The 26,452-nt window shown below is 45.7% G+C and overlaps 1 protein-coding gene across 1 annotated transcript in view; it reads left to right on the top strand.

Moving 5' to 3' along the window:
• The window catches only part of TRPC7 (transient receptor potential cation channel subfamily C member 7), a 144,052-nt gene that overhangs the window by 97,511 nt on the left and 20,089 nt on the right, over nt 1-26,452 (top strand). Inside the window, exons 7-9 of the mRNA XM_038551660.1 lie at nt 1,114-1,330; nt 10,398-10,631; nt 14,587-14,851. Of these exons, the coding sequence (XP_038407588.1) occupies nt 1,114-1,330; nt 10,398-10,631; nt 14,587-14,851 (716 nt within the window). The remainder of the gene's footprint in view (nt 1-1,113; nt 1,331-10,397; nt 10,632-14,586; nt 14,852-26,452) is intronic.

Raw genomic sequence — 26,452 nt, 5'->3', positions numbered from 1 at the left:
GCAGAATGTAAATGTCAAATAACCAGACAATGGCTACAGGTAGACATCTACACTAGAGAAGGAATTGGTCTTCAGAAAAGGTTTCCCTCTTTGCTCTTGCCTGATTAGCATATGAGGGTGAGGGGTAAGATTTGGTGCTTAAGTGCACTTGCACTTAAGTGCAAGTGATGGCAGTGACCTAGAAGGGACCTATGCGAGTTCACTAACAGGGGTTAGCAGACTAACTGGGCAGCCCAGAGTTTAGTCCTCAAAAACCAAAGTATCCTCTAGGTGGCACACACCAGGGCCAGAGAAGATGTGCCCAACATTAGCTCCTTAACATCTTCTAGATCATTTCAGGCCCACATGGAACAGCTCCACAACTCAACTGTGCACTAGAGCTACAAGTGAAACCTCAATAAGTTTTAGAGTAGTATCAAAGACGCTATGATCTATACACAATGTACAATAAAAATAGAATTTTTTAAAGAATGAGAAAAGAGTCCTCTATGTCTAGAAATTAACCTGTGGTTTAAAAATGAAATCCAAAGGGAAGTTGTAAAATACTGATAACTGAATATCATGAAAATACTATCTGTCAAATTTCTTGGAATATGGCTAAAGCAGTACCTATTCCAAAATGCAGAGCTTTAAGTAAAAACTTACCAACATATAAGAAATACTGAAAACAAACCATAAAAAACAAAACTCAGGAAAATGGACCAAAGACCAACACGGCATATCCAACATGTATTTTCTTTAAATTCTGAACTCTACTAAGATAGAGAGGGTTTTTTCCTCCAGATTTGAATGGCATAAGATGCATATCCACATGGTTGGGAGAAGTCGTGCATATTACAGCACAATGATACATCAGTGTGTTCTACTCCTGTTTTATACCATTCCCACTAAATCTTCTAAATAGGGGGAGGGAAATGAATTCAATAGAAAATGCTATTTGGTTAAGCAGCATCTCACATAAAAGTTCAAGAGAAAATGTCTGGGTTCAGTCAGTAGCGTCTGTCCATGATGAAGGATTCTCTGGTTAAAACTTTGGCAAAAGCATTTTAAAGAGAGACCTGCACCCACCTATAGCTGCCAGTTTAATGTATCTTGTACATATTTTGTTTCCAGCTAGGAAGAACCCTGAGGAGCCCTTTCATGAAATTTGTAGCCCATGCAGTTTCTTTTACAATCTTTTTGGGATTGTTAGTTGTGAATGCATCAGACCGCTTTGAAGGCGTTAAAAACCTGCCTAACGAAACCTTCACAGACTACCCGAAGCAAATCTTCAGAGTGAAAACCACACAATTCTCCTGGACAGAAATGCTCATCATGAAGTGGGTTTTAGGTAAGCAGTCACTCGGTCCTTTATTCTCTCCTCCCCTATTAATAATAGGACATTATTAAACTCTGACTTCTCAAACTCCTTTCCTCTTGAGTGTACTCTGGCAGTCAAAATGGTGAGCAGGTGACCAACAAAGAAGCCAGAGTCAACTTCTATATATGCTGGTGTGTAAGACACACAGTCCTTTAATATGAACCCTAACTGTGGAAGGAGATGTTTGGATGAAATTTGCTACATGCTTTTCCTTATACATGTATAGAAAGTGATGGTAAAGTAGCCTTGCATGGGAAAATATATTTTCATCATTTAACTACAGTCTACCAGAAGCTTTAGGAAATCAAGATCTGCTTCTAGAAAAGAGTATAAAATTGCATAGCTTAAATGATATTTTTGTCACTGAATACTAATGTATAGTAGAATGGAGATGATAAATATAAATCTAAAAAGTTAGGGGAGTAACACTTTCTCATGCTTTGTATTAATGAACATTGTGAAGTTCTGACATTCCTTTCTGTGGTGATACTTTGTTCTGCCAAGGTCTACCACTAGAAGTGCCAAGGAAATTTTCCCAATTGCCCCACTGACTAGTCAAGAAAGACCATCTCTCTTTTGCCCACTTCTTAAAAACTATTATTAAGAGGAACAAACAAGATAAACTAAAATGGTAAAAGCTAAAACTGTATAGGCAAAATGTGATATAGATTATTTCCTACACTGAAAAATGTAAAACTATATGATAAAAAAAATCAGACATGGTGAGAAAAATGAAAAACTATAAAAGTTATCATCAGTGACACTGTACATAACTAAAACCTGATCAATAAATTATAATATATGCATCAAAAAGACAGGAATTTGATTAGAATGTTTTGAGCAAAACAAAACTGAAAACAGAACTGAAGAATTTTAACTCTGCACTATTAAGATGTACCCAACTAATTAAACTGCCCTAATAGTATGCACCCCAGATTTTGCTTTCTTCACAAAAATTCAATAATGGTATAATTTTCACTATGTTTATGTTAACAAACATTCAGTCAGAATGTACATTGTGCCATCAATCAACAAAATCACAAAAGAACAAGTACTTGAAAACAGCCCAGCATATGGCCTGCTTAAGTGAGAGAACCTAAGGGAGCCACAGCAGTTGAACTATGTGAGAACATCCTATAATGTCCTCGGCCCAAGCAGAGAATGATGGGAGCTAAGATCTCTGAGCTGGGTCTCTAAATATGAAGAGATAAGAAGAATGGTTTGATCCAAAGGAAAGAGGCAAGAGAGCACACCACAGGCTTTTCATCAACCAGCCAATCTATGACCAAGGGCTCACTTGGTGGAGTCACCGGCACTAAAGTTGTAAAGAGACATTAAAGCCTGTCGCAGAGTGAATCCTGTGACCTTTCACAGTGCAGGGTCTACCGCAATTCTCCGTAGTATGCCCTCTGTGGATAAACTAAACACTTTAATACTGCAGTGGACAGAATGTTTGTAAGACTCCAAATCCATATGGGAAAACCCTAACCCCAGTGTGACAGTGGTTAGGAGGTGGGGCCTCTGGGAAGGGATTAGGTCATGAGGACAGAATGCTCATGAATGGGATTAGCGCCTTTATAAAAGAGCCTCAGGGAGCTCTCTCACTCTCTCCTTGCCGTGTGAGGGCAGAACAAGCAGTCTGTAACCCAGAAGAGGGCTCTTGCCAGAACCTGCACACACTGGCATCTGATTTCAGACTTCCAACCTCCAGAACTGTGAGAAATAAATTTCTCTTGTTTACCAGCCACTCAGCCTGTGGTATTTTGTTATAGCAGACCAAACTGACTAAGACACAGATATAAAAACAAAACAAAAACAAAAACACCATAACTCACATGTTGAGTTCATGGATAAAAACTTAGGGGGATTTACGGTCCCACTCACTCACGCACCACATTTCCCCACCTGGCTCCCAGGGAGAAGACTGTGGTGAGTGCAACCACCCTTGCGCTTAAGTGGTAGAGCCACTATATGTTCATGGCTCCTACTGAAGCATGACTTTCTTCTGAGTTCTCGTATTTCTCTTCCTGGATGTCAGGGCACTGTCCCAGGAGGAGGCATTTATCTGCAGGCACAGTGGATCCAACTCCCAATTCTTGCCCATCAAAGCAAAGCTGAGTTTTTAAGACTGTTACATGAAAAGTACTGGGGAGGGGAGGACTTATTTCTATTGACCTATTTCCTGTTATATTTCAGGTAGAAGACATATTCTAACTACTTTCTCTTATTTAGATAATTTTTTCAAACCTTTTATTATGAATAATTTTAAGAATATGCAAAAATCAAGACAAGAGTATAATAAACCCTATGGACCAACCTCTTATGTTCAACAATCAGCAAGTTGTGGCTAATCTTTGTTTCATCTATACCTTCTCGAGTTCTCTTTCCCAACAGTATAGTATCCTGAAGCAACTTTCAGAGCTTATATTTCATCTATAAATGTTTTTGTGTGTATCACTAAAAGATAAGTTTTTTCTTTTTTTCAATCATTTTTCTCTCTGTGCTCGAAATTCACTGATAATTTTTCTGCATTGTCTGTGATTTTAATCCCAGACAGGAGTGAATTTCTCCTTTCAGATATTATATTTTTCAATTCTTGAAATTCCATTTGGCTCTTCTTTTACTCTTTCATTTCCTTCTTCATGATGTTCACATTTTCCTTTAAATCCTTGAACATATCATCCATACTTACGGTATCCTTAACACCAAATTCCATCACTTCTGTCAGTTCTGGGTTACCTTCTATTACCTAATCCTTTCCTGACACGGATCAGAAAATGACATTTAATCAGAAATTGAATGATGGACACTTTATGTTATGTTGTTGAGCATCTAGATTTTGTTACCTTCCTTGAAAGAATGTTTGCCTTTATTCTGACAGGCTTTTAAATTACCTGCAGATGAGTTTAGGGTTTTTCAAGCTTTCTTAGAATGAATCTGGAAAAATTTAACCATAAAGACTGTTTATCCTTATACTATAAAGACAGACATCTGGGATCTCTATCAAATGCCCTGGATAATCAACAAGGAACCTCAACTCTGGATGGTCTGAGCTCAAACATCGTTCCACTCTCAGTGAGCTCTGGAACCATTCAGCTTGCAGTTCTCTGGCTGTTGTTTGTGGAGCTTTACTCTGGGCATTTACAACTTAGTGTTTGGGAAATGTTCAAAAGGACCCGCAAGTAGTTTTCTGGACTTCATTTGTGGTTTTGTTTTCTGGTTTGCATAGTATAACTTCTCTCTGGAACTATACCACACAACAACTAATCACCTCTGCCTTCCTACACCCTAGTCTTTGTCGCTTAAACTCTGGGACTGTCTTTCATTCTTCTGGGACCCCTCTCCATGCACTGCAAACTAGAATGTTCCTCCAAAAAGAAAGACATGATGTTCAAGTGAAGCGGCTTACCATGCTGGTTTCCTTTTAATGAAGGAATATTTGTTTTGAATGTCTGAGGAGAGTTTTTTTCTTTATCCATGAATTCACTCCACTCAGTGAACAAATAGAAGTTGTTCCAGGAATTGTGCTGGGTCTCATGATTACAACACTGACTGTTCTTATCATTCTATCTCCACAAACAATACCTGGCCATTTTCATTACAGCATCTGTCATCCTAGAACATTCATTATTGCTTGTGATGCATTTGTCTTGAGCACTAGACTGAGCTTGCTAGGGAAAGGCTTTCTTCTCAGTTATGGTATCCCCAGAATGGTGGCTGGCACTGAATCAGCACTCAACAATGTCTATCAAGTGGGTGGATGAGTTCTTACCCAATGAGAGTAAGTTTGTGCCTAGTACAGGGCATGGTAGGTGCAGCCTAGTGGAGAGCAAGAGTCCTGTCTGCTTTTGTACAACTTTCTTACCATTCTCGTATGTTAAGTTTTTTCATCTGTAAGGTGAAGATAATTACAGTTTAACTAGCTAGAAGGCTACTAGGAAGGTTTACTGTTGCTCAAGTGTTTAGCACAGGGCCTGGCACCTAGCAGTACACAGTATTTGTTAGCTACTAAAATTAAAGAAAGAGGAAGAGTTTTGTTAGAAAGTTTTAAATCTATTAATATCATCTTCCCGGCTGGAAAACAACTGAATTCCAAATGTGCCTGAGACCCAGATTTGTTGCAAAGGACCCGCCACTGAGATAGTATTTGGATGTCAGGGCCTCAGGGCATATTGGCCCTTCTGAGAGTTCACAGAACACCTACATTTTGGCCCAGTGAGAAGCTGACCTGAAAGGATCCATAGGCCTCCTCAGAGGGGGTGGGGTAAGTCTGCTTTGCTGAGGACCCTGGGACAGAGTAGAGGATGCCCTGAGGTCAGGACCATTTAAAGAATGTGCATATTTAAGTCTCACAGGATTCTGAAAGAGGGATCCCTTCTGAATAGCATCTGAAGCAGGGGTGGGAGTGAAGGCCCTTTGAACTGACAGAGCGCCATCTCACCAGCCTGCAGGCCATTATTCAAAACCTGCCCAAATGAGCTACTCCTTTCCCCAAAGGCTTCCCGGCACTTCCTAGACCGTTCGTTCCACTATCAGCCATCCTTATTATCAGTGACCTTGTTCTCTGGGCTCCAGGCATCCCCGAGTGAAGGGGATTTTGCCTGAAGGAGGCACCAGTGCCCAGCATCCTTACCCCTGAGCTCCCTGAGCTCTAAACACTCCTCTGATTGACAAGCTGGAGGCAAGAACTTGGATAGAAAATGCTGAACTACCCTCAGCCCCCTGGAAGCTAGGGGCCTAATTTCACTCACTAAAGTAAAGTACTCAATTTCACACATTTCTTTTTTCATTAAGCATTCCTGCTGCTCAAACCCCTGCTTTTACTCATGGCCTTGGAATACTTAAATTAGCCTGGGTGAGTTAATATTTGATCTAGTAAAACTGACGAGTGTATTTGACTATGGGGGAAATGATTTGCAATACCCATGGGAGGAGCTACTATATTGGTCAAAAAAGCCAGTTTTCTATAAACAATTTATTTGCATTTCAGATTCATAGAGCTTTTAGTGTTTGAAATTACCCCAAAACTCCAAAAGTATCAAGGAACTTTTCTAAGGTCAAATATGAAGGAAGCGTCCAAAGCTAGAACCTGAACCCAGGGCTTCCTTGGATTCCAATCCTTCATTGGATTAAGGCCAATGACAGCCCTAAGTGATAGCCTGCAACTGTCCTAGTGCCAAACTAAAAGCACTTCCACTAAGACATTAGGAATTTTAATTTGAGGGTAGACAAAAGCAATAAACATTACTTCCTTCAGCCTGTAATGGTTTTTCTAAAAACATTTCTAAAATATCTAAACTGGCACAACTGAAAGTAATTTCAGCGTTAAGAAAATTATTACTTTGCTGAATTACCATACAAATTCTGAAAGGGTAAGCTTGAGAACTGTGGTCTGCAAAGAAAAAATAAGGCAAGGTGGGGAGTGGAAGTATCTTGTTAACAGTCCTACAATGTTTTGGGATATTTCCTATTGTGTGGCCTCTGATTGGACACAGACATGTAAATCTTAGAATCTACTTCATCAAAGCCATGACTCCTCTAAACAGACTCTCTCAAATTACTTTTCTCCTTAGAGAAATATTTAGTTTCAATTCCTCTTATATAATGAACCACTTTAACCAAAAAAGGGACAACTCTGCTTAAAACTGTCCCTGGGCAGAGGAGAAATGATCTAGTGTGGCAGATGTGGGCCTGTAACCAAGTCAGCCATGCTTCTGTGCCCATGACCGTTTGTCTGCTCCTAGTATCATGCCTGACTCCAGGCTTTGTAGGCAGCTAAGTCCCCAAAGGCCACTGAATTATAATGTGGTCATCTGCCAGTGTGCTTGAGTTTGAGGTCCAGAGGAGACAGAAAAGGGAACACAAGCAAACAGCTGGAGTGGAACTGTTGAGGGACTTGGGAAGACCTGCTTTGCTGAAATCCAGGATGTATGGACAGAGATCACAGAAAGGTCTGACAGCCCAGCTCTGCAGTCTGAACTTTATCTTAGGGTTGAGAGGGGGAAGTGACCATGATCTGACCTGTTTTTGAGGAGGTAAGAAGGGAGTGAAAAGTGAGAGGGCGGGATGGATCTGGGAGTCCACCAGCTGCGATCTGCAGAACTGTAGTGATGATGTCATGATGACACCTGAGGAGTCGGGGCTGTAAGAGAGGGGGTACTGGATAATGGTGGGACTAAGAGGCATGGAAGGACAAGGAGGCCAACTTAGAATATGTGATATTTCTAGTCCTGGCAGGGCATTCACTTAGAGCAGTCTCTCTGCACAGTGAAAATTTAGTTTTTAAGCTTTTAAGAAAAATCAGAAATTATTTACAAGGAATTGAAAGACAAAGCTGCAAGGGTGGACCCCCTTACTCAAGATCAGGGGGAAAAATGAAAATGGCTGAAATCTTGGAAAGCAACTGCCTTTAAGGGATGGGGGGAGGGGATGAGGAGCAACAAAGAAGGCTGAGCCCGGGCAGTGAGAGAGGCAGGAGCCTATGGGAAAGCAAGCCCTCCTTCTGATGCACAGGAGCCAGGAGAGTGCCAAAAGAGGCAAGCAGTGTTAACATTTTGGGAGGGAGTAGTTGGTGAGTGAAATTGTTTCACTCACTGACCACTTAGCAATTGTCTTACTACATTAACCTCCTAAGTATGCAGGCTAAGTTAGCGCACAGAATCGGCTGGTTCTGCATCACATCTTACCCAGGTGTGAGTAGTTACAGAGACGACTTAATGTCATTTACAAAACATTCTTTTCTGCACATTACTGGCTCTGAATCCAACTTTATGTCTTGAAGAAGCAGAATAACATAGTGGTCAAGAGCAAAGGCTTCATGGGCAGACATTCTATTTTCAAATTCCAGATCTCCTGCCTCCTAGCTGGGCACAGTAAAATTCTCTGTACCTAATGAAACATTAACTCCAAAAATGATTAACAGGATGTACTTCATGGGGTTGTTGCAAAGATTTAACGGAGTTAATATACACATACACAAAACAGTGTCCAGCACATAGTAAATGCTCAAAAATGTTTTCGAATCATTGTTGTTTTTTTTTTAAGATTTTATTTATTTATTCATGAGAGATACAGAGACAGAGAGAGAGAGAGGCAGAGACACAGGCAGAGGGAGAAGCAGGCTCCATGCAGGGAGCCCAATGTGGGACTCGATCCCAGGTCTCAGGATCACACCCTGGGCTGCAGGCGGCACTAAACCGCTGCGCCACCAGGGCTGCCCAAATCATTAAGTTTTAATAACCTAAATCAATTTAGCTGAATAATCAATTGAGACAGATAATAGCAGTATTCAATACAAAAATATTCCAAGTCATACAGAAGCCACATATTTAAATTTTCTAGTAGCCTCATAATAAAAATGGTGAAATTAGTATTTAACCCAAATTATCTAAAATACTGTCACTTCAACACAGGACTGATTTTTTAAAAACTGAGATATTTCACTTTTTTTGGAGTCTTTGATATCTGATATGGTCTAATACAGCACCTCTCATTCAACCAGCCACATTTCAAGAGCTGAGTATCCACATGTGATTCACAGCCACCATACTGGCAGCGCAGGGACAGAGGGATACACACCAAACCAAACCGTTACTCTAGGTCACTTCACAAAACTGGCTGAGAGGCGAGGTGGGGAACTAGCAACATTTTGTTGACATATCCTCTACGTTACTTAATACATACCAATGAAGACAAATGTTTTTAAAATCCAACAAGTCATTAACAAAATTAAGAAGAAACTAACAACCCCAATTTAATGCTCCCTGAAATAACCAACAGAAATGTAGAAAGTTAGGACCACCGGGTTCTGAGTTACCTGTGGGACCTGCAGAAAGCCCTTTCCCGACCCTGAACCTGAATTTCCTGACATTTCATTTAGGGTTTTTTGTTTTGTTTTTTTTTTAATTGGAGTTCCATTTGCCAACATATAGCATAACGCCCAGTGCTCATCCCGTCAAGTGCCCCCCTCGGTGCCCATCACCCAGTCACCCCCACCCCCCGCCCACCTCCCTTTCCACTACCCCTTGTTCCTTTCCCAGAGTTAGAGGAGTCTCACATGTTCTGTCTCCCTCTCTGATATTTCCCACTCATTTTCTCTCTTTCCCCTTTATTCTCTTTTACTATTTTTTATATTCCCCAAATGAATGAGACCATATAATGTTTGCCCTTCTCTGACTTACTTCACTCGACAAAATACCCTCCAGTTCCATCCAGGTCGCAGCAAATGGTGGGTATTTGTCATTTCTAATGGCTGAGTAATATTCCATTGTATACATAAACCACATCTTCTTTATCCATTCATCTTTCGATGGACACCGAGGCTCCTTCCACAGTTTGGCTATCGTGGCCATTGCTGCTAGAAACATCGGGGTGCAGGTGTCCCGGCGTTTCATTGCATCTGTATCTTTGGGGTAAAGCCCCAGCAGTGCAATTGCGGGTCGTAGGGCAGGTCTATTTTTAACTCTTTGAGGAACCTCCACACAGTTTTCCAGAGTGGCTGCACCAGTTCACATTCCCACCAACAGTGCCAGAGGGTTCCCCTTTCTCCACATCCTCTCCAACATTTGTGGTTTCCTGCCTTGTTAATTTGCCCCATTCTCACTGGTGTGAGGTGGGATCTCATTGTGGTTTTGATTTGTATTTCCCTGACGGCAAGTGATGTGGAATCATCCGGTTCTAAATGAAATGTCAAGTCATCATGACGTTTCGGTTCGTAGAACGCACAAACGCGGGACGCTGTATTTCTCCTACCGGCCTCCAAGAGAATCCATGGGAGCATGAGAAGGCTCTCCTCACTTCTGGCGATGGCCTATCTGTAGAGCGGCAGCTGACGGGTCTTCACGTGGTCTGAGGACTTCCTGTTTCCTAACCTGCCTTTGCAGTCAGTTTCTGTTTGCCGCTGGCTATGAAGGTCCCCAGCTCTCAAGAACTCACATTTACCTTCAGACCCTGGTTCCCGCGGTGCCTGCGGTGCCTGCGGGGGTCACAAATGCCAAGGGAACTGGAGAAGGAGTCTTAACTTCTCACTCTCCCGCAGGAATGATCTGGTCCGAATGCAAGGAAATCTGGGAGGAGGGGCCGCGGGAGTACGTGCTGCACCTGTGGAACCTGCTGGATTTCGGGATGCTGTCCATCTTCGTGGCCTCCTTCACCGCCAGGTTCATGGCCTTCCTGAAGGCCAGCGAGGCCCAGCTGTACGTGGACCAGCACGTGCAGGACGCCACGCTGCACAACGTCTCGCTTCCGCCGGAAGTGGCCTACTTCACCTATGGTGAGCCAGGGGGCGGGGCTCCGTCGCGTCCCGCCCCTCGCCCTGGGCGTGGCCACGGCCCCTGGAGCGACCCACGTGACCCCTCGCCCCCTCCCCTCCCCCTCCCCCTCCCCCTCCCCCTCCCCCTCCCCCCCCCCCTCCCCCTCCGAAACTGTCCTGTCCAGCCGCGCCACCCGCGGATTAGAACGTGGAATTAGTGCCGACAAGAAATAAATTTTTTTATGTGTTAAGAAGGATAGATTTGTCTTGGTAAAGCTCTTAGAACATTTCTGGGAGGTTGCTGCTTTTTTTCCTTTTTTTTTTTTTTTTTTAAAGAAAGATCTTCGTTTCTAATGTGGATCCAGAAGCGCTAAGGGGAAATGTAGAGATGGAAGAAATGTTTTGTACTGGATCCCTAAGTTTTGTGCAAAGATAGGCCCTTGAACGCCCAATTCAAAAGTTTTTTCCTTATGGCCAGTTTTTTGGAGATGCCTTAATTCTTTCAAACCACCAATGTGAGGTAGTAGATTGAAATTTTAGGAACAGTGGAAGTAGCATCCATGTATTACAGACGTCCTAGGTCTGTATAGACATATTATACGGTAAACTCCAATCCTTGCAAAAAGCCTACAAAAAGAGTCTTTTCTGTTTTTTGTTTGTTTGTTTTTTTTTGTTTTTTTTGTTTTTTTTTTTTACAGATGATGAAATGGGTGTCCATAGCCGGGCTCACAGTGTTCTCAGAAATACAGCAATGCCTTAGATAGCAAGGGATCCTTGGCCCATGAATTGAAAACCGTGCAAAATGGCCCAGGGCTTATTATATTCACAGGCTTTGGAGTTACACCTGAATTCAAAACCTACTTCTATAGCTTACTCTGAGATTTTGTTTACCTAACTTTTCTGAGCCTTTATTTTCCTATGTGTAACACCAGGATAATACCCATGTCAGAAAGTTCGTTTTACAGATTAAGTAAGATAGTGCATATGATGAATTTTGCATTGTCCTCTGAAAACAGTAAATGTTCACTAAATGGTAATACTTGTGATCAACACTGCCTAGTGGGTTTAACACTGTACTTTCTGTCCTAAAAGAGAAAGATAAGTGGGGAGAAGAAACAGATTTCTTTTACTGTTACCAGTAAATTAGCTGGACACTGAATAGGCATTCATTAATGGCAGCTGCTACATCATGAAGGGTTGGAGTGTCAAAAGTTAGAGGAAGTCACATGGCTCCTGTGACCAAAGAATGTTTATGGTCGGGTAACGCAATGAGCTGCAGAGGGCTGGCCATTTAACACAGAAGTTGAGTTGCTACCCACACTGGATATAAATTATATTACGCAAATTATACTACATGTAAACATGGTAAGGAAACACCTCCTGAGAAATGGGGAGTCTCCTAGTATTACCAACCGTTCACTCTTTGTTGGTTGGTTTAGCAAATTCAGATGTGTTAAAGGCCACATGGGCTTGTATATTTTCCCCTCTGTGCCATTCAGCGTTCATCAATGAAAGATGAGAGAATCTCGATAACGAAATTGGATAATTATCTTAATGCCCTGATTCAGGGTGCAGTATTGTCCACCTGTGACTTCTGTTCTTATTAAAGATTGTGTTAGGGTCTCACCCAACTGCTAAATATTGTACGTTGTTGCCCTTGCTTTGAGGTTCACCCTTTGCCCTTGGAATTCTTTTGGCTCAGGGTGCTCCCTTGTGCTACAGTTGCGGGGCAAGAGAGCCCCCTTGTGGGTGAGCCAGGCGGTGGTGCCTTCCAACCTCTACAGCTCCAAAAAGGCAGATTCCAGTTTTTCAGGCTGTGATTGGACAATTTTTCTGATGGAAAGAGCTCCAAAAAGAAGAAAGCCCCTTTGAATCATCACACTGCTCTTTGCTCTTACACCCATCATAACTCTTACAGGCCAATCCAAGTAGAACACTTTTTCACTAGAAGTCCTGACCTGATCACCAGGGTCTGACAACAACTCAATCCATCCTACTAGATAATAGAAGTGTCTTTTATTCTTACAGCTGAGGTTTAATATGGTAGATTATAGGAGAGGGGGGAAAGAAATTCCTTTTTGGTGTCTTTTTGTAGAAGCCAAATCTTATTTCATGCTACCCAAATGTGTTATCTATCCTTGGAGGCTGACAGGTATGTTGGAAAAACATAATTTGTTCTCCTTACTTCTCTTTCCTGGACTTCTAAGTTATGACCTTGATGAGAACATAGAGTCTATAATTTTATTGTATTTCCAAATGCAATTTAGAATACACAACATGAAACTTTGTAGCAAACAGAAGCCTGGCTTCCCTTACGAAAGATTTCGTACTGTTCTTTATTATCGTAATTGTTTAACACAGTCCAGCCTTGAAAATAAAGGCTAAAATTCCTCTTCTTCCATGTCCCCTGGGGTGCCAAGAATTGCTATGTAATCTCCTTGCTATCTGCATTTACCTGCCTATGAAAAGGACCCCATACCCCTAATCCAATCTTTAAAATGGCAATAATAATATCTACTCTACAGGGCTGTCACTAAAATTACAGCTAATGTATGCGTAAGGGCTAATTTCAGTTTCTGATGTTTCTCAATTTAAGTTTCACTTAGCATTTCTCAACGGGGAGACTCTTGGCTTTTTCAGCAGAGCAATTTTCATGGTACGGGTCTGTCTGGAGTATTGCAGGGTATTAGCATTTCAGTAATATTCCTGCCCTGGCATCGTGACAACTGCAGACACCCACGTACAGTTACGGGTTGCCTAGGATGAAGATGTTGCCCTTATCAGAGAACCACAGTGTGTCCTGACACATAGCAGGGAGCCTTATGAGCGATGAATGCCATCCCTTGTGCCATAGGAACACTTTACAGGTTTGTTTTGCTGCAGGGCAGTTCAGACCCTCACCAGAGACCACAAGCAGAAACTCTATAGCCCAGAACAGATCCCAGGACTCTCGCCACCTGGAACAGGGCTGTCATGGCAAACCTGGATGACCAGTCGCCACTTTGGAGACCTTAGATCAAACGCAGAGCTTCCAAACATATACTGTCTGAGAAACAAAACTCAAGAGCATTTTTTCAGGCAAGATCCTTTAGATTCCCAGCCCTCAAGAGGGCTAGTTTGTTCTGATTTGTGGCCAGCCCAAACTTGTGGTATTTCTTTCAGTCATTTAACAAACATTTAGCAATATGTGCTGTATGCCAGACCCTATGCACTTTGCATATCTGGTTGCATTGCATCCTCACTAAAGCTCTGTGAAGTTGATGATAGTATCCCCAATTTAGAATTGGAGAAAATTGGGTTCCAAAAGGTTAATTGACTTGCTCACAGTCATACAGCCTCTGAGTAGAAAGGCCACTGTCAACCTCAGGTCTGTCTGTCTCCAAGGCTCACACTCTTCCCCACCACCTCCCTGTGATGCTTTCCCAGTGAATGGGATAGCCCCTGCTTGTGGAGTTCAAACACTGATAAGAAGGACAGAATAGGGGACAGCTGGGTGGCTCAGTGGTTGAGCATCTGCCTTTGGCTCAGGGCATGATCTTGGGGGTCCTAGGATCAAGTCCTACACTGGGTTCCCTGGAGGAAGCCTGCTTTTCCCTCTGCATATGTCTCTGCCTCTCTCTCTTTCATGAATCAATCAATCAATCAATCAATCAATAATTTTTTTTTAAGGACAGAATAGTAAGCAGCATGGTCAGTTCCATGGTCAGTTGTAGGAGTCAAGGCTTCCTGAGAGAGATGACACCTGACCAGAGTTTGAAGGGATGAGTGTGAATGAAGCACCCTTGAAGGGAGGGTAGGGTGTTCCCAGCAGATGGGCCCTTCTGTGTATTGGGAGGAACTTTAAGGGCAGGAATGGCAATGATGAGGTCTGACACCTCTAAAGATGAATAACTGGTTTCTCCACCAGAGACCAGTCAGCACAGCAGACCCTGTCCACTCCTCACCTCAGTAAGTAACCTAGATTGTTTTCTTACAGCCAGGGACAAGTGGTGGCCTTCAGACCCTCAGATCATATCAGAAGGACTGTATGCGATTGCTGTTGTGTTGAGCTTCTCTCGAATTGCCTACATCCTGCCGGCCAACGAAAGTTTTGGGCCTCTGCAGATCTCACTGGGGAGAACCGTGAAAGATATCTTCAAGTTCATGGTCATTTTTATCATGGTATTTGTGGCCTTCATGATTGGGATGTTCAATCTCTACTCCTACTACCGAGGTGCGAAGTACAACCCAGCGTTTACAACGTGAGTACCCCAGGGCTCTCCTCGGAGGGTCTCTCTGGGCCCCCCCGCAATCCTTAGGAGTCTCTAGCAGGCAGCTCCTTGCAGAGACTCATGTTTCCTTGGTATCCACAAGTTGCAGGCAACTTTCTTTACGGGTGGCTCAGAGTTCATGTTCTGGAGTTGAAAGAACCCAATGTTTAAGCTGTATTAAATCTTCATTTTTGCCATTTACATGCTGTGCAGCCATGAGCATGTTCCTTAACTTCTCTGAGCTTTAGTCTCCTTATCCTTAGAATGAGGATAAAAATCATACCTGCTCGATAGGGATAGTATGAAGATTCAGTGAGATGATGCAGCAGCCCCACGACATATTCTCGATACGTGAAAGGGGTACTATTACTATTATCACTGCATGCACTGTGCTGCCTAGAAACCAGAGCCCTGGGCAGATCTTGCATGCCCGTGCTTCACTGGAGAAAGGCAGTTGTGATCCAAATGCCAGAGGACTGAAGGAAAAAGGAAAGTGAAGTCGGCGGGGGAGGGGGGGAGGTATTTCTGACCTGGCCACCATCTAGCAGAACGAACAACCCGGTCGCGACACTCTCTCTTGGGAGATTATACGGAGACGCCGCATCTCCCCATAGCCCATCAGAATGAGACAGTTTACCAGCTGGAGCCTTCCCACCTGACGTCTCCTATTAATCAAATTCACCGCAGAGGATGTGGACTGGCCTACACCTCGGGGACACCGGGGGAAGCCACAGCCACCCAGCGCGAGAGGCCGGTGTGCGAGCAGGTGCAGGCCAGCAGCTGCGCACACCTGCCGGCCGAGCCAGTACCGGTACCGGTACGTGCAGGGACACGGAGCAGGTCCGCAGCATCGCGCGCCTCGGCGGCAACAGGGAAAAGCCAGGCGGGGAGGCGGGAGGCGCGTGCGCGGGGCTCTGGCAGGCCACTGCCATCAATGGCCAGAAGTAGCTGCTGCTCGCAGAGCACGACGCCGCCACGGCCTCCACATGGGGCTGGGGATGGAGCTCACGGAACCTGTGTCCTGGCACCCAGGGCTCACCCCTGCAGAGGGTGCTGGCCGTCTCCTGGAGGCCTGGGAGAAGGTCAGGTGACCCGAGTTCCCCCTGGCTCCTGACCTTAAGCCAAGTCACTTGACATATCTGTACCTCTGTGTCCTCACCTGTAAAATGGAAATGACTTCCTGCCTTGTTCATAAACACCCTTAGGAATAAATGGGTGGTTGTAGTTCCAGTCGAGGTCCTTCCCCCAGTGCACCCAGGCTCAGAACATCTTCCTGCCTTCTTTAAGCTCCCACCAGAATCTTAAGGAAGGACAGGCAGGTGTCCAGGCACAAGCACAGCAGCTGGGACCCACAGGGCTAGCACTCCTGACATGGGGGCCCAAGGAACCCTGAGTGGCCTGGAATCTGTTACCCTGCCGGTGAAAATGGCTGAGCCCGGCCACACAGTTTTCCTGAGCGACTCCCAGCATGACCTTACTCTACCCTTCTTCTGGAGAAATCACCCATCAGGGGAAGGTGCTTACCTCTGAGAACCCAAACCAAGGGCAATGAGTGCCATATGCCCTCAGCTCAGAACCATGTGCTATGCTGCCCTGCCCACAGGAGCTATCTAGAAGAGTGGGACCCTGGTGCTGCCACACCACAGACACTGTTACTCTGTGGGGCAGAGAAGTGATTTGTTTTTACAGAGAGCAGGTGCCTGGCCCAGAGCAGAGAAGTGCACCTGAGAAGGGCCTGGCTCTGCCCTAAGCCCACAGCAGCCCATGGCTCAGACAGACTAAGTTCAGGTCTGAGCTCTCCTCTCACTGGCTGTGTGGCCTTGGATAAGCACTCAAATCCCCTGGGCCTCAATGCCCCCAGCTCTGAGGTAAGAATACTAAGATGGGGGATCCCTGGGTGGCGCAGCGGTTTGGCGCCTGCCTTTGGCCCAGGGCTCGATCCTGGAGACCCAGGATCGAATCCCACATCGGGCTCCCGGTGCATGGAGCCTGCTTCTCCCTCTGCCTGTGTCTCTGCCTCTCTCTCTCTCTCTGTGACTATCATAAATAAATAAAAATTAAAAAAAAAAAAAAAAAAAAAAAAAAAAAAAAAAAGAATACTAAGATGGCCAACCTCACAGGATTGTTCTAAGGATCCCATAAGAAGAAACAGTACTGAACACAGTGCTTGGCATACAATAAAGCTTCAGGGAGTAGCAGTGATGATCATGGAGATGGTGAATGAGGAATAGGGGAGAGAGGATAAGGTGCAAGCACAGACACCTATGTACTGATCTGGCTCTAAGGGACCCTTTCTGAGCAGTGGCCTCACTTATGAACTTTGTCCAGATCAGGCCAAGTATTTCACTGAATCAGTCAGACTACTTTCTATTACTCCAATACTCAGTGATTAGCTGTGGCAGGAATGAGGTAAGTATGAATCGCCCAGAAGCAAATTTGCTCTGGATCTGCTAGATGAAGCCATTCAGCATAGGATGCATTGTTGCTGAAAGACAGTCAAGCTGTCAGTCAACAAAGGCCTTGATGTACCTCCTGTACTTCCAGTCTCCCACAATGCCTTGTGCACACTGTACAGCTCACTAAATTCCTCCTGAACAAGAATGACAGGATGAATAGGGGAGACAAAGCCGGATTCCGGGCAGCAGGGTAAACATTGGACTGGAAATCTGACCATGTGAACCTGTGCTCCATTTCCTCCATCCTGGGTGTTCTGTGCAATCCCTCATCCTACTCCTCACTGGGGACCTGGTGCACAGGTGCTCAGAAGGTCAGTGCCAGGACACAGAAGAAAATGAAAGAGGGAATCTCTGGGATCAGGAAAGCCATTGGAAAAGACAAAAGCAGAAGAAAGGAGCAAAGCAGTTGGCTTGTTCCAAGTCCTGGGAACCCAATAAAAACCTTCTAGGCACCAGGGACCCAACCAAAGAGGACTCAGGCCCCCAGGATGGGGAAAGGAAGAAAAGCTGTGGCGGCAGTGAGCATGATGGAGAAAGTACAGGATATTTATGGCTTTGGCAGTTCCTAAAATGGGACATGCAGCTGCATGATGGTGTGATTGAACAGGGAAACAGTCGATAGAGCAGTGAAGTGCAGAGGAAAGAATGGATTTTTATAAATGTCATCTTTTACCTTCTGACTGCTCCCCAGAGCATGTCCCCGTAAGAGATCTTTGATCAGCAAAAAGCCACGGTAGGATGAATGAGATGTGTGCTTTAGGGGACTCAGGACTATTCTGTATGCCAGCTATGCAGGTGATAAAGTCAGATGACCCCTCTCAGGTGAATGTTTGCTTCAGAACAGCCCATCCCCAGGCCACCCTGCCTAGCTCTAGCTCAGCATCTTCCCTCCAACCCTCCCACAGGGGGTGCTTCTCTCCTGTGGAATTTTGAGCTTATAGGGTAAGATGGGTCCCTTATCTGCTTCTACAGAGTCAGGAGGCTCAGTCCTACAGAAGGGAAATTTGGGCTGGTGCACCCGCAGGTATCTTCCCCCAGCCCCATACCTGCCATGTTCAAGGACAAGTGGGTTCAGGAGTCCCCTTTGAAAGTCAACTTCAAGGAACCAAGAGGCTGTAGCCCCCAGGAGAGCCCTGTTCGCTGTAGGGGTGCAGTCCCAGTTCAGGTCATAAAAGCCATTCCACCTGAATCCCACAAAATTACAGTGCTGTCCCAAATGATGGGGGGGCAGGGACATTCTGGGACAAAAGAGGCAAAAAGTCTCTCTACCACTGCAGACCCTCAGCCCTCAGCCAATCCCTATTCTAACCCCCCATCTGTCCCAATTCTTCCTTCCCCACCCCAAATTCCCTTTCCCTCCATCCAGCAGACCTCCGTGAAGGGGTTAGAAGGAAATAGACTGAACTAATTCTACCCCAGTATAAATAAACACAGAATAGGAAGAGTCTTTTTTATTATTATTATTCATGAGAGGGGGGGGTGCGGGGGCAGAGACACAGGCAGAGGAAGAAGCAGGCTCCATGCAGGGAGCCTGATGTGGGACTCCATCCTGGGTCTCCAGGATCATGCCCTGGGCTGAGGGCGGCACTAAACTGCTGAGCCACCTGGGCTGCCCCAGAGTATAAAGAGTCTTAACCGAGATCAGTGGTTCCCAAACCACACCAGAATCACCTGGGGAAATGGCTACTCTGGGGACTTCCTAGGCCCCACCCCCGAGAGAGTCTAATTGAATATGCAGACATCTGCATTAACAAGTCACTGGGGTGACTCTGTGAAGGTGGTCTTAGGGCTACATGCCGACACACGCTGATACTACCCAAACCTCATCATTATTCACATGGAGAGACGGAGGCCACTCTCTGCCACGTGCATTTCAAAAACAAAGGGCTTGTTAACCCGAGTGTCTTATTGGTACACTCTCAGGCTCCGCAGAATAGGAAGGCAGACCAGCAAGGAGTGAGCTCTGGGATTAGATTCTATGAACAGTTCTCAACTTGTCAGCAGGCTCCATCCACTTCAGAACTAAGGGTGCTCTCAGAGGTCTGGGTTATTTTTCTCAGATGCTTCTGTGTCAGGGGGGCTAGCTAAAGGGGGAAAGGGATGTGAGTGTATGGGTCATTGGCTGGTGAGCTGGGCCTGTCTGGGCATGACAGACAGCGCACCTGCCAGCAGCTCATTATCTCCAAGTTGCTTCTATTAGAAACTGTGAATGACCAAACAGGAGGAAGAGACATCACTCAGATAAGTTTTATGCTCTCAGAGTACAAAATCCAAGTATCCCAAGATGAGGGTCAGGAAGCAGAGAGAAAACTAAGCAACCTGCCCAAGAGTGTTCTTTCTTGAAGAACTCTTTAAGAAAAGTTTTTGATTCTGTTAGGAATTTTGTTCCTATTAGGAACATATCTTTGACTTTACCATGGAAGTCAGTAGACAAAGAGGATTTGCCTTTTGAGGGGGTTGTTTTGAGATTTTCAGCTTAGAAACTGTATGAAACTGTGGGGTTCCAGAACTCTAGTTACAGTGTTAGAAAAAGAGAGACAGGGGCACATGGGTGGCTCAGTCCGTTGAATATCTGACTCTTGATCTCAGCTCAGGTCTTGATCTTGTGAGGTCAGGCCACACTGTTGGGCTCTGTGCTGGGCATGGAGCTTACGAGAGAGAGAGAGAGAGAGAGAGAGAGAGAGAGAGAGAACTTGGCTCATGGATGAAATACAGCCAGGCAAGAATGCATCCAAAAGGGGTAGCCTTCTCTATACTCTGATTGTGACCATGGCAGGACAGGTACACAGAGAAAAGTGGGAGGGACTGGGGGCAAGGAGGTGACCCAGAGCAGGGAAGTGATGGGCTCTCTGACACCACATGGGTCTCATGACCCACGTTGGGCTCCTGGTCTCCCCTTAAGGTAAACGTGGCCTCCTCTACTTAATTCTGATTGGGCATTAAATATGGGGCCTGTCCCATCAAAAATGAGCCAGCCAGTCTTTTCTACCAGGCTGTCCTGGAGTCAGCTTCATAGCACAGCTGGGTTGAGACTTTTCTAATCAAAAATAATACTTCTCCTAAGGTTATTCTGTCTCCCCAGGAATCATTTTAATGGAAGAAGTTTCAGCAGTGCTAAGCAAAATTAGAAGCTTCCGTTTTCCATGACAGTTATGGAAAATTTGCACGTTCTATAAAGGGAGAGATTCATATGGCCACCAGAGGCAGGAGGCGCTGATTCAGCTCACTCTGCTCTCCAGGGCCACAGAAAAGCCAGCTCCTCCTTCCTATGAATCTGGAGGGGCCCTGGGGCAAGGAGAGAAGCTCCTGGAGACCCTGCCCACACATGCCTCCCCTCGCCCCACCAATGCTACATCACCCTGTTGTTGAACAACTCATAATAAACACATAATCTGCTCTCTCACTTAATCCTCCAAACAGTGGGATGACACAGACACTACCAGAAAACTAAGGTTCAGAGAGACTCTAGACTTGCCCAAGATCCCAGAGCCAAGAAGAGGATTTGAACCTGGATCTGCATGACTCCTTCCCTCCACGTTTTGACCTGAGATTCCCAAGAGCAGGATCTCCACTCCTACAGCAGAGTCTCTGCTCTAAAGTGGAGGGGGAATCTCTTTAACAGTTGAGTCACTTTCTTGTGGCACTAAATTCTTTTTTTTTTTCCTGTGGCACTAAATTCTAAAGAACAACATACTGAATTCAAATGTGGTTATCACTGAGAACCTGATGGCTCTGCATACCTCATCTCTAAATACACAGCCTATGTTTGCCCCCTGGATAAAGTAGGTTTTCATTCCAAAGTACACTCATTTGTTCGACAACCGTTATGGAGCAACTACTCCAAACAAAGTTCTGTGTTTGTCCTGCGGTCACAGAGATTAATAAAACAATCCTCCTCTCTCTGTGGAATGCATAGACAAGGGAGCATTTAGAAGAAATGGCATCAATTATTGTACCACCTGATCATCATCAAAGGGTACTTGGGCAGCACAGCCAGGAGGAAGTGCTGAACTCTGCCTGCCAGGGTCAGGGATGGCTTCCTGGAAGGCCGTGGAGGGTCTTGGAGGATGACTAGGGGGGTGTTCTAGCCTGTGCAAGGTGTAAAGGAGCAGAGGAGTTTTGAAGAACTGCCAGTCAACAAGAGTTTGGGAAAACAAGAGAAAATCACATAAGATAACCCAGGAGGATCCAGATTCTGGAAATGAGTCCTAATAGGGTGTTAGTCTCTGCTAGGACCTTTTTAACAGAAAGAAGATGTGATTATATCTGCCTTCGGGAAGTGTGCTGGGGCAACTGTGTGAAGGATGGGTTGGAAAGGATGGGAGGAGAGTAAGCCCAAGCTCAGGATTTTATCATGAGTAAAAATAGTCACAGCTCCTCCCCTCGTGGAACTTCCAGACTGGTTGGGAAGACAGATGTTAATCAAAAAACCACAGGAATGAGGGCATGTTTACAAATTGAGATGTTCTGAAAGAAGGGAACTTGAAAGAAAGGAGGCTCCCAAGATTGTTGAATGAGCTCTGTTAGGTGGCTGGGACCAGGAGCTACACGCAGGACAGGACTCTGACCTGAGGAGTGGCAGAGGGGATAGAGAAGGGAAACTGGGGAGGCTGGAGTGGAAATGTGATGACTGAGTGACTGAATGTGGGGGTTGGGAGGGAAGGATGTTTTTGGGTTATGACATTGGGAAGGCCCTAGAAGGATCTGGGGAAGACAATCTGGAGGAGCATACGATGGGAAGAAAGGCAAAGTCCCTGGATGATTCAGGGGGACATGGGGGCTTCGACCTTCCTCAAGATCCATACCCAGCAGAGTTGAAGGCAAACACTCAGAAACAGGTGAATGTTCAGTGTTGTGGGTGAAGTCCATGCTCTAAGGGATGGAGGAACCAGGGGACCTTGAGAAGGAAGGCCCCATGCTCAGCGCTAGGGGTCAACCACTCACTTGATAAAGGAGCAAAATAGGCTCTTCAGCTAAAAAAGCTATATTGTGCCTTGCAAATAGAAGACTGAAATTTCCCTGGCTCACAGAAGAGAAAAAAGGGAGACAGATGAGCCATACAAGCCCCAAGATAAGTGAATGAGCCAGAGGGGCCTCCTGACAGCCAAGGGCCATGCCACCAAGAAGGATCTGGCTGCAGAGGAGGTCTTGCTACCAAGGGCTGGGTAAGAGAAACCAAGGAAAGGGTCCCAGTGTGGCATCGCAGGACCATGGCCAACTACTGTGTTCTTGGGGCAAAGCACAAAGCTGAATATGTCTGCAGGTGGGAACTGGGCATGGAATCAGCCTACTGGGATTTAGAGGGACAGATTCTCCCAGGATTCTGGGCAATGTTGAAATCTCTGGCATGTTGGCAATGTTGGCATCTCTGATAGAGAAATGTCATGGCAGACTTTACTGTATTTTGAAAGTTATAATCTCGCCTTTCATCTTTTAAATTCAAGCTAGGTATAAGGATTTGGGGGGAATAAGAAAACTTATTACAGCCACCATCACATGGAGACAGTAGTAGGAAGGTCCTCAGACTTGAGGGAGCAAGCAGCAGTGGCTATTGAAGGGGGTCCAAGTCAGGCTCAGAGAGGTCAAGCATCTGAAAAGGATCATTATGTGTCAAAAAAAAATACTTTGAATCTAATAGAAGTTCTCAGCTTTGTATAATTCTCCAGGAAGTGATAAAAATATAGATCTTTTCTGGGACCAGTTCAGAAGAATCATTATGCCTGTTACAGCAGGCATTCTACTATCATATAATATTTATTTATGCCTTCTCCTCATGTTTATTCATGACATGAAAATTTAAAAGCCTGGTACCTTTAAGTTTCTGGAACAGGCTGAGAACCCACAGATTCATGAGGGAAAGGCATAATGGTACACAGAAAATGTTCTCTCTTCAATGATGTCTTCACACACATTTCCAGGCCCTGCCCCACATCCTCCATCTTATTCTCGTTCATGGGAAGACAGCCTTCCCTTTTTATCACTAACATTCAATTCTAGAATGAAAACAGGGTCAAACTGTCCTTCCTCCAAGTGTCAGTGACAGGAAACCGGGCTGTCCAGGGTTAGCTCTAGAGATACTATCAGAATGTAGTTCTTGGGTAGGTCTGAAGCCAACCAGCTAAGGTCAAGTCATCTCATGCCTCAGTTTCCCAGTATTCAGTCATCCATTGGCCAAAAATGTTTACTGAATTCCTACTATGAGCCGGGCGTTTTCTGGCACCGATGACAGAGCAGTGTGAAAGTCAGCAGGCCCTCTTCCTCATGGAGGTCACACTCCTCCGTGAACATGAAAAGAGAGACAAAAGGCAAAAAATAAATTACAAAACTAAACAAAGAGACCAAGAAAGTCATTAGAGATTAAGTGCTGAGAGCTAGGAAAGAAATAAAAACACTGAGAGAAAGAATAACTCAGGAGGCCTCCTTCAGTCAGGGTTTCTGACAGGTCCACCCTGAGCTGGTGACAATCAAGTTTACAGCTGGTGCATGAGGAGGAGGAGGGGCGGCCACTCCCAGACAAGGGAGGAAGGCCTTCCAGGGTGAGGGAATAGGGCACAGCAGAGATGTTGGCAGCCACACAGGCTCTGTGAGCTTAGGGAGGAGTCCAACGGGGGGAGGGGCTTTGAGGCCTCCCAGGTGACAGGATGGATTGTCAGCCCTGGGAAAGCCACTAACAGAGAGGGTGAGGATCTGATTGCTATCTTCAAAGGGTTATGCTGAGAGGTGACTGTAGGCCACAAGAGACTTTCAGCCTGACACTGGAGCCCACTGCAGTTAAGAAAGAAAGAAAAAAATGAATACCAAAAATAATAATACATATTATGTGCCAGGCAGTATTTTGCACACTTCCCAAGCATTCGATTAATTCCCTTAATCCCCACAACAAGCCTGCGGAGGAGAAATTGTAGTTTCCCCGTTGTACAGCTAGAAAGACAGAGGCCCAGAGAGGCTGGAATGTGGCCAGAAGCCCACATGCAAAGCCAGGTTTGCCTGACTTGGAAACTGCTTTCCGAGGGTCTCACTCGGCCAATGGAGCCGAGAGCTCCCCACTGGGAGTGGGATCGGGACTCATTCATTCATTCAACAGACAATTTATGGGGCACTTTCAGGGTGCCACGTTCTGTGCCAGAGTCTGGCGTTTCGAGGATGAAGAAGACACAGCTGTGTCCCTGGAGGAGCCAGCAGGCTTCCCCGTGTCCCAGGAGGAATAAATCTGGGCCATGCAGGCCTTGTACACCCCCTCCCTCAGCACTGATTCTGGGCCGGCCTCCTCTACTTCTGGATGCTCTAGATCAAGCGCCTCATGTAGGACCCGGGGTAAACTGAGAGGTCATTCAGGGGACACAAGCTGGGGGGCATGTCCTTCAAGCACGGCCCAGCTGCTCCAGGTCTCCAGGTCCAGGCGTTAGAGCCCCCCAGGGCTCTGGCGGGTCCCTGTGTATCTCCAGTACCGTCTTCCATCATCCCAGCCCGGAGGGCAGGTAAGCATTTCTACCTCAGCAGGTCTGTAGCATGGCACCCACTTTTGTCCTCCGAACGTGAGAAACAGTCTTTCGGGAGCTAGCCTCCTGCTTAATTTTAGCTTGCTATGTGCTATGTGCAGCCTGGGGTAGGCATCTGAACTGCATGGTTTTGGGGGGAAGCAGGAAGGCAGTGTTCCAGCACCAGGGGGAGGGCATCGTGGCATTCCAAAGCAGCAGCAATTCTCCTAACAATTGCCCCAAACCCTCCCCTTGTTGATCAGTTTGTTCCCTGAGACCCATACACAACCGCCTCTTCAGGCAACGTGTTATTAAAGCCCCATTATCCAGGCGAGACGAGCCTAGGAGAGAGCTAATGAGATGCCCCTGCCTTCCTTCCGCCTGACAGATCAGCCCCAACCTTCCCCCACATACACCCCCGCGCAGCAGGAGCAGCCTGAATCATGGCCTATTCAGCATCACTCAGGGGAGCCTTTCCTCTTTTCCCCACATTAGCAGCACTTCTTAGGCTGTGGGGGCCTATTGACTATACTTTGCAGTCCCTTGCACTACAAGCTGAGAGAGTCACAGGTCACAAGGCAGCCTGGGCCAGAGAAGCCGGAAGAAGGATTTGCATGAAATCAAGGGTTCATGATGATCTTTGCAGGGAGGAAGGAAGATAGGCTTGTTCAGCAAGGTCTCTGTTTGGCCCTGTGTGGCAGCCCAGGGTGGGCAGGGTGCCGATGGGGCCGAGTGTGACCCTGGGGAAGGCCAGGCCAGGAGAGCACGCATGCCTACTACAGCCCTGCAGCGTTCTGTCCCCGCTGGGGATGCCTGAGACCAGGACCCCCGGGCAGGAGCAAGGTCTGGACACCAGCGCATGGGTACCTGGTACTCTGCCTGGGGCACAGAGTTATTTTGTTATTGGTAAATAGCAAATAAATGAATGAACATAATAGCTACCACTTACAGGACTTGCATTATATACTATAACTAGGTTGCTCATTTAATCTTGATAGCAACTTCCTAGTGAAGCACTTCTGTCCCAGTTCATAGATGAGTGGACTGAGAGTCCAAGAGGTGTGGTAACACACCCAGACTCACACAGCCAACGGGTGGTGGCGCTGGAATTTGAACCCAGGCATGCGCCTTTGCTCTTCTTACTCCTCCCACTATGTCTGTGAAGCTTCCTGTGATTGACACAGTCGAAGGAATCTGTGACAAATTCTTCAGGTAGCAGAGCAGTTAGGAGGAGGATGTGAAGCTGGTGACCACTATCCCTATGAGTAGAGAACATTTAGCCTTGAGACCAACTGGTTGACAGTAGAGGCTTTCTGTGAGACAAGAGGTTTCATTGTGATGATCAGCTAAGCCAGTTCCTGGATACTTTCTTCCTGAAAGACAGTCCCCAACCTCCATAGTGACTGGTCTTCTGCCCCATCGTCCTAAACATGGTGGGTGATGACTCAGAGAGTATCATAATCTCACAAAACATCGAGGCCAGCTCTAGTGCCAAAGCTCTTTGCATTAGTAATGTACTATTTGTCTCCTTTCCAAGGTTAGCCTTCTCTCTGGGAATATATTATGGTAGGTTTCCAAGGTCAAAGTAACACAGCCTTTTCCCACTTGGAACAATGAAGACAGCTTTCCTTTATTTTCTGCCACATATTAAACCAGAA

The sequence above is a fragment of the Canis lupus genome, chromosome 11 (assembly GCF_011100685.1).
Source record: "Canis lupus familiaris isolate Mischka breed German Shepherd chromosome 11, alternate assembly UU_Cfam_GSD_1.0, whole genome shotgun sequence".
NCBI classification, from domain to species: domain Eukaryota; kingdom Metazoa; phylum Chordata; class Mammalia; order Carnivora; family Canidae; genus Canis; species Canis lupus.
The sequence above is the reverse complement of the archived record's forward strand: the minus strand, read 5'-3'. Positions and strand labels throughout refer to the sequence as shown.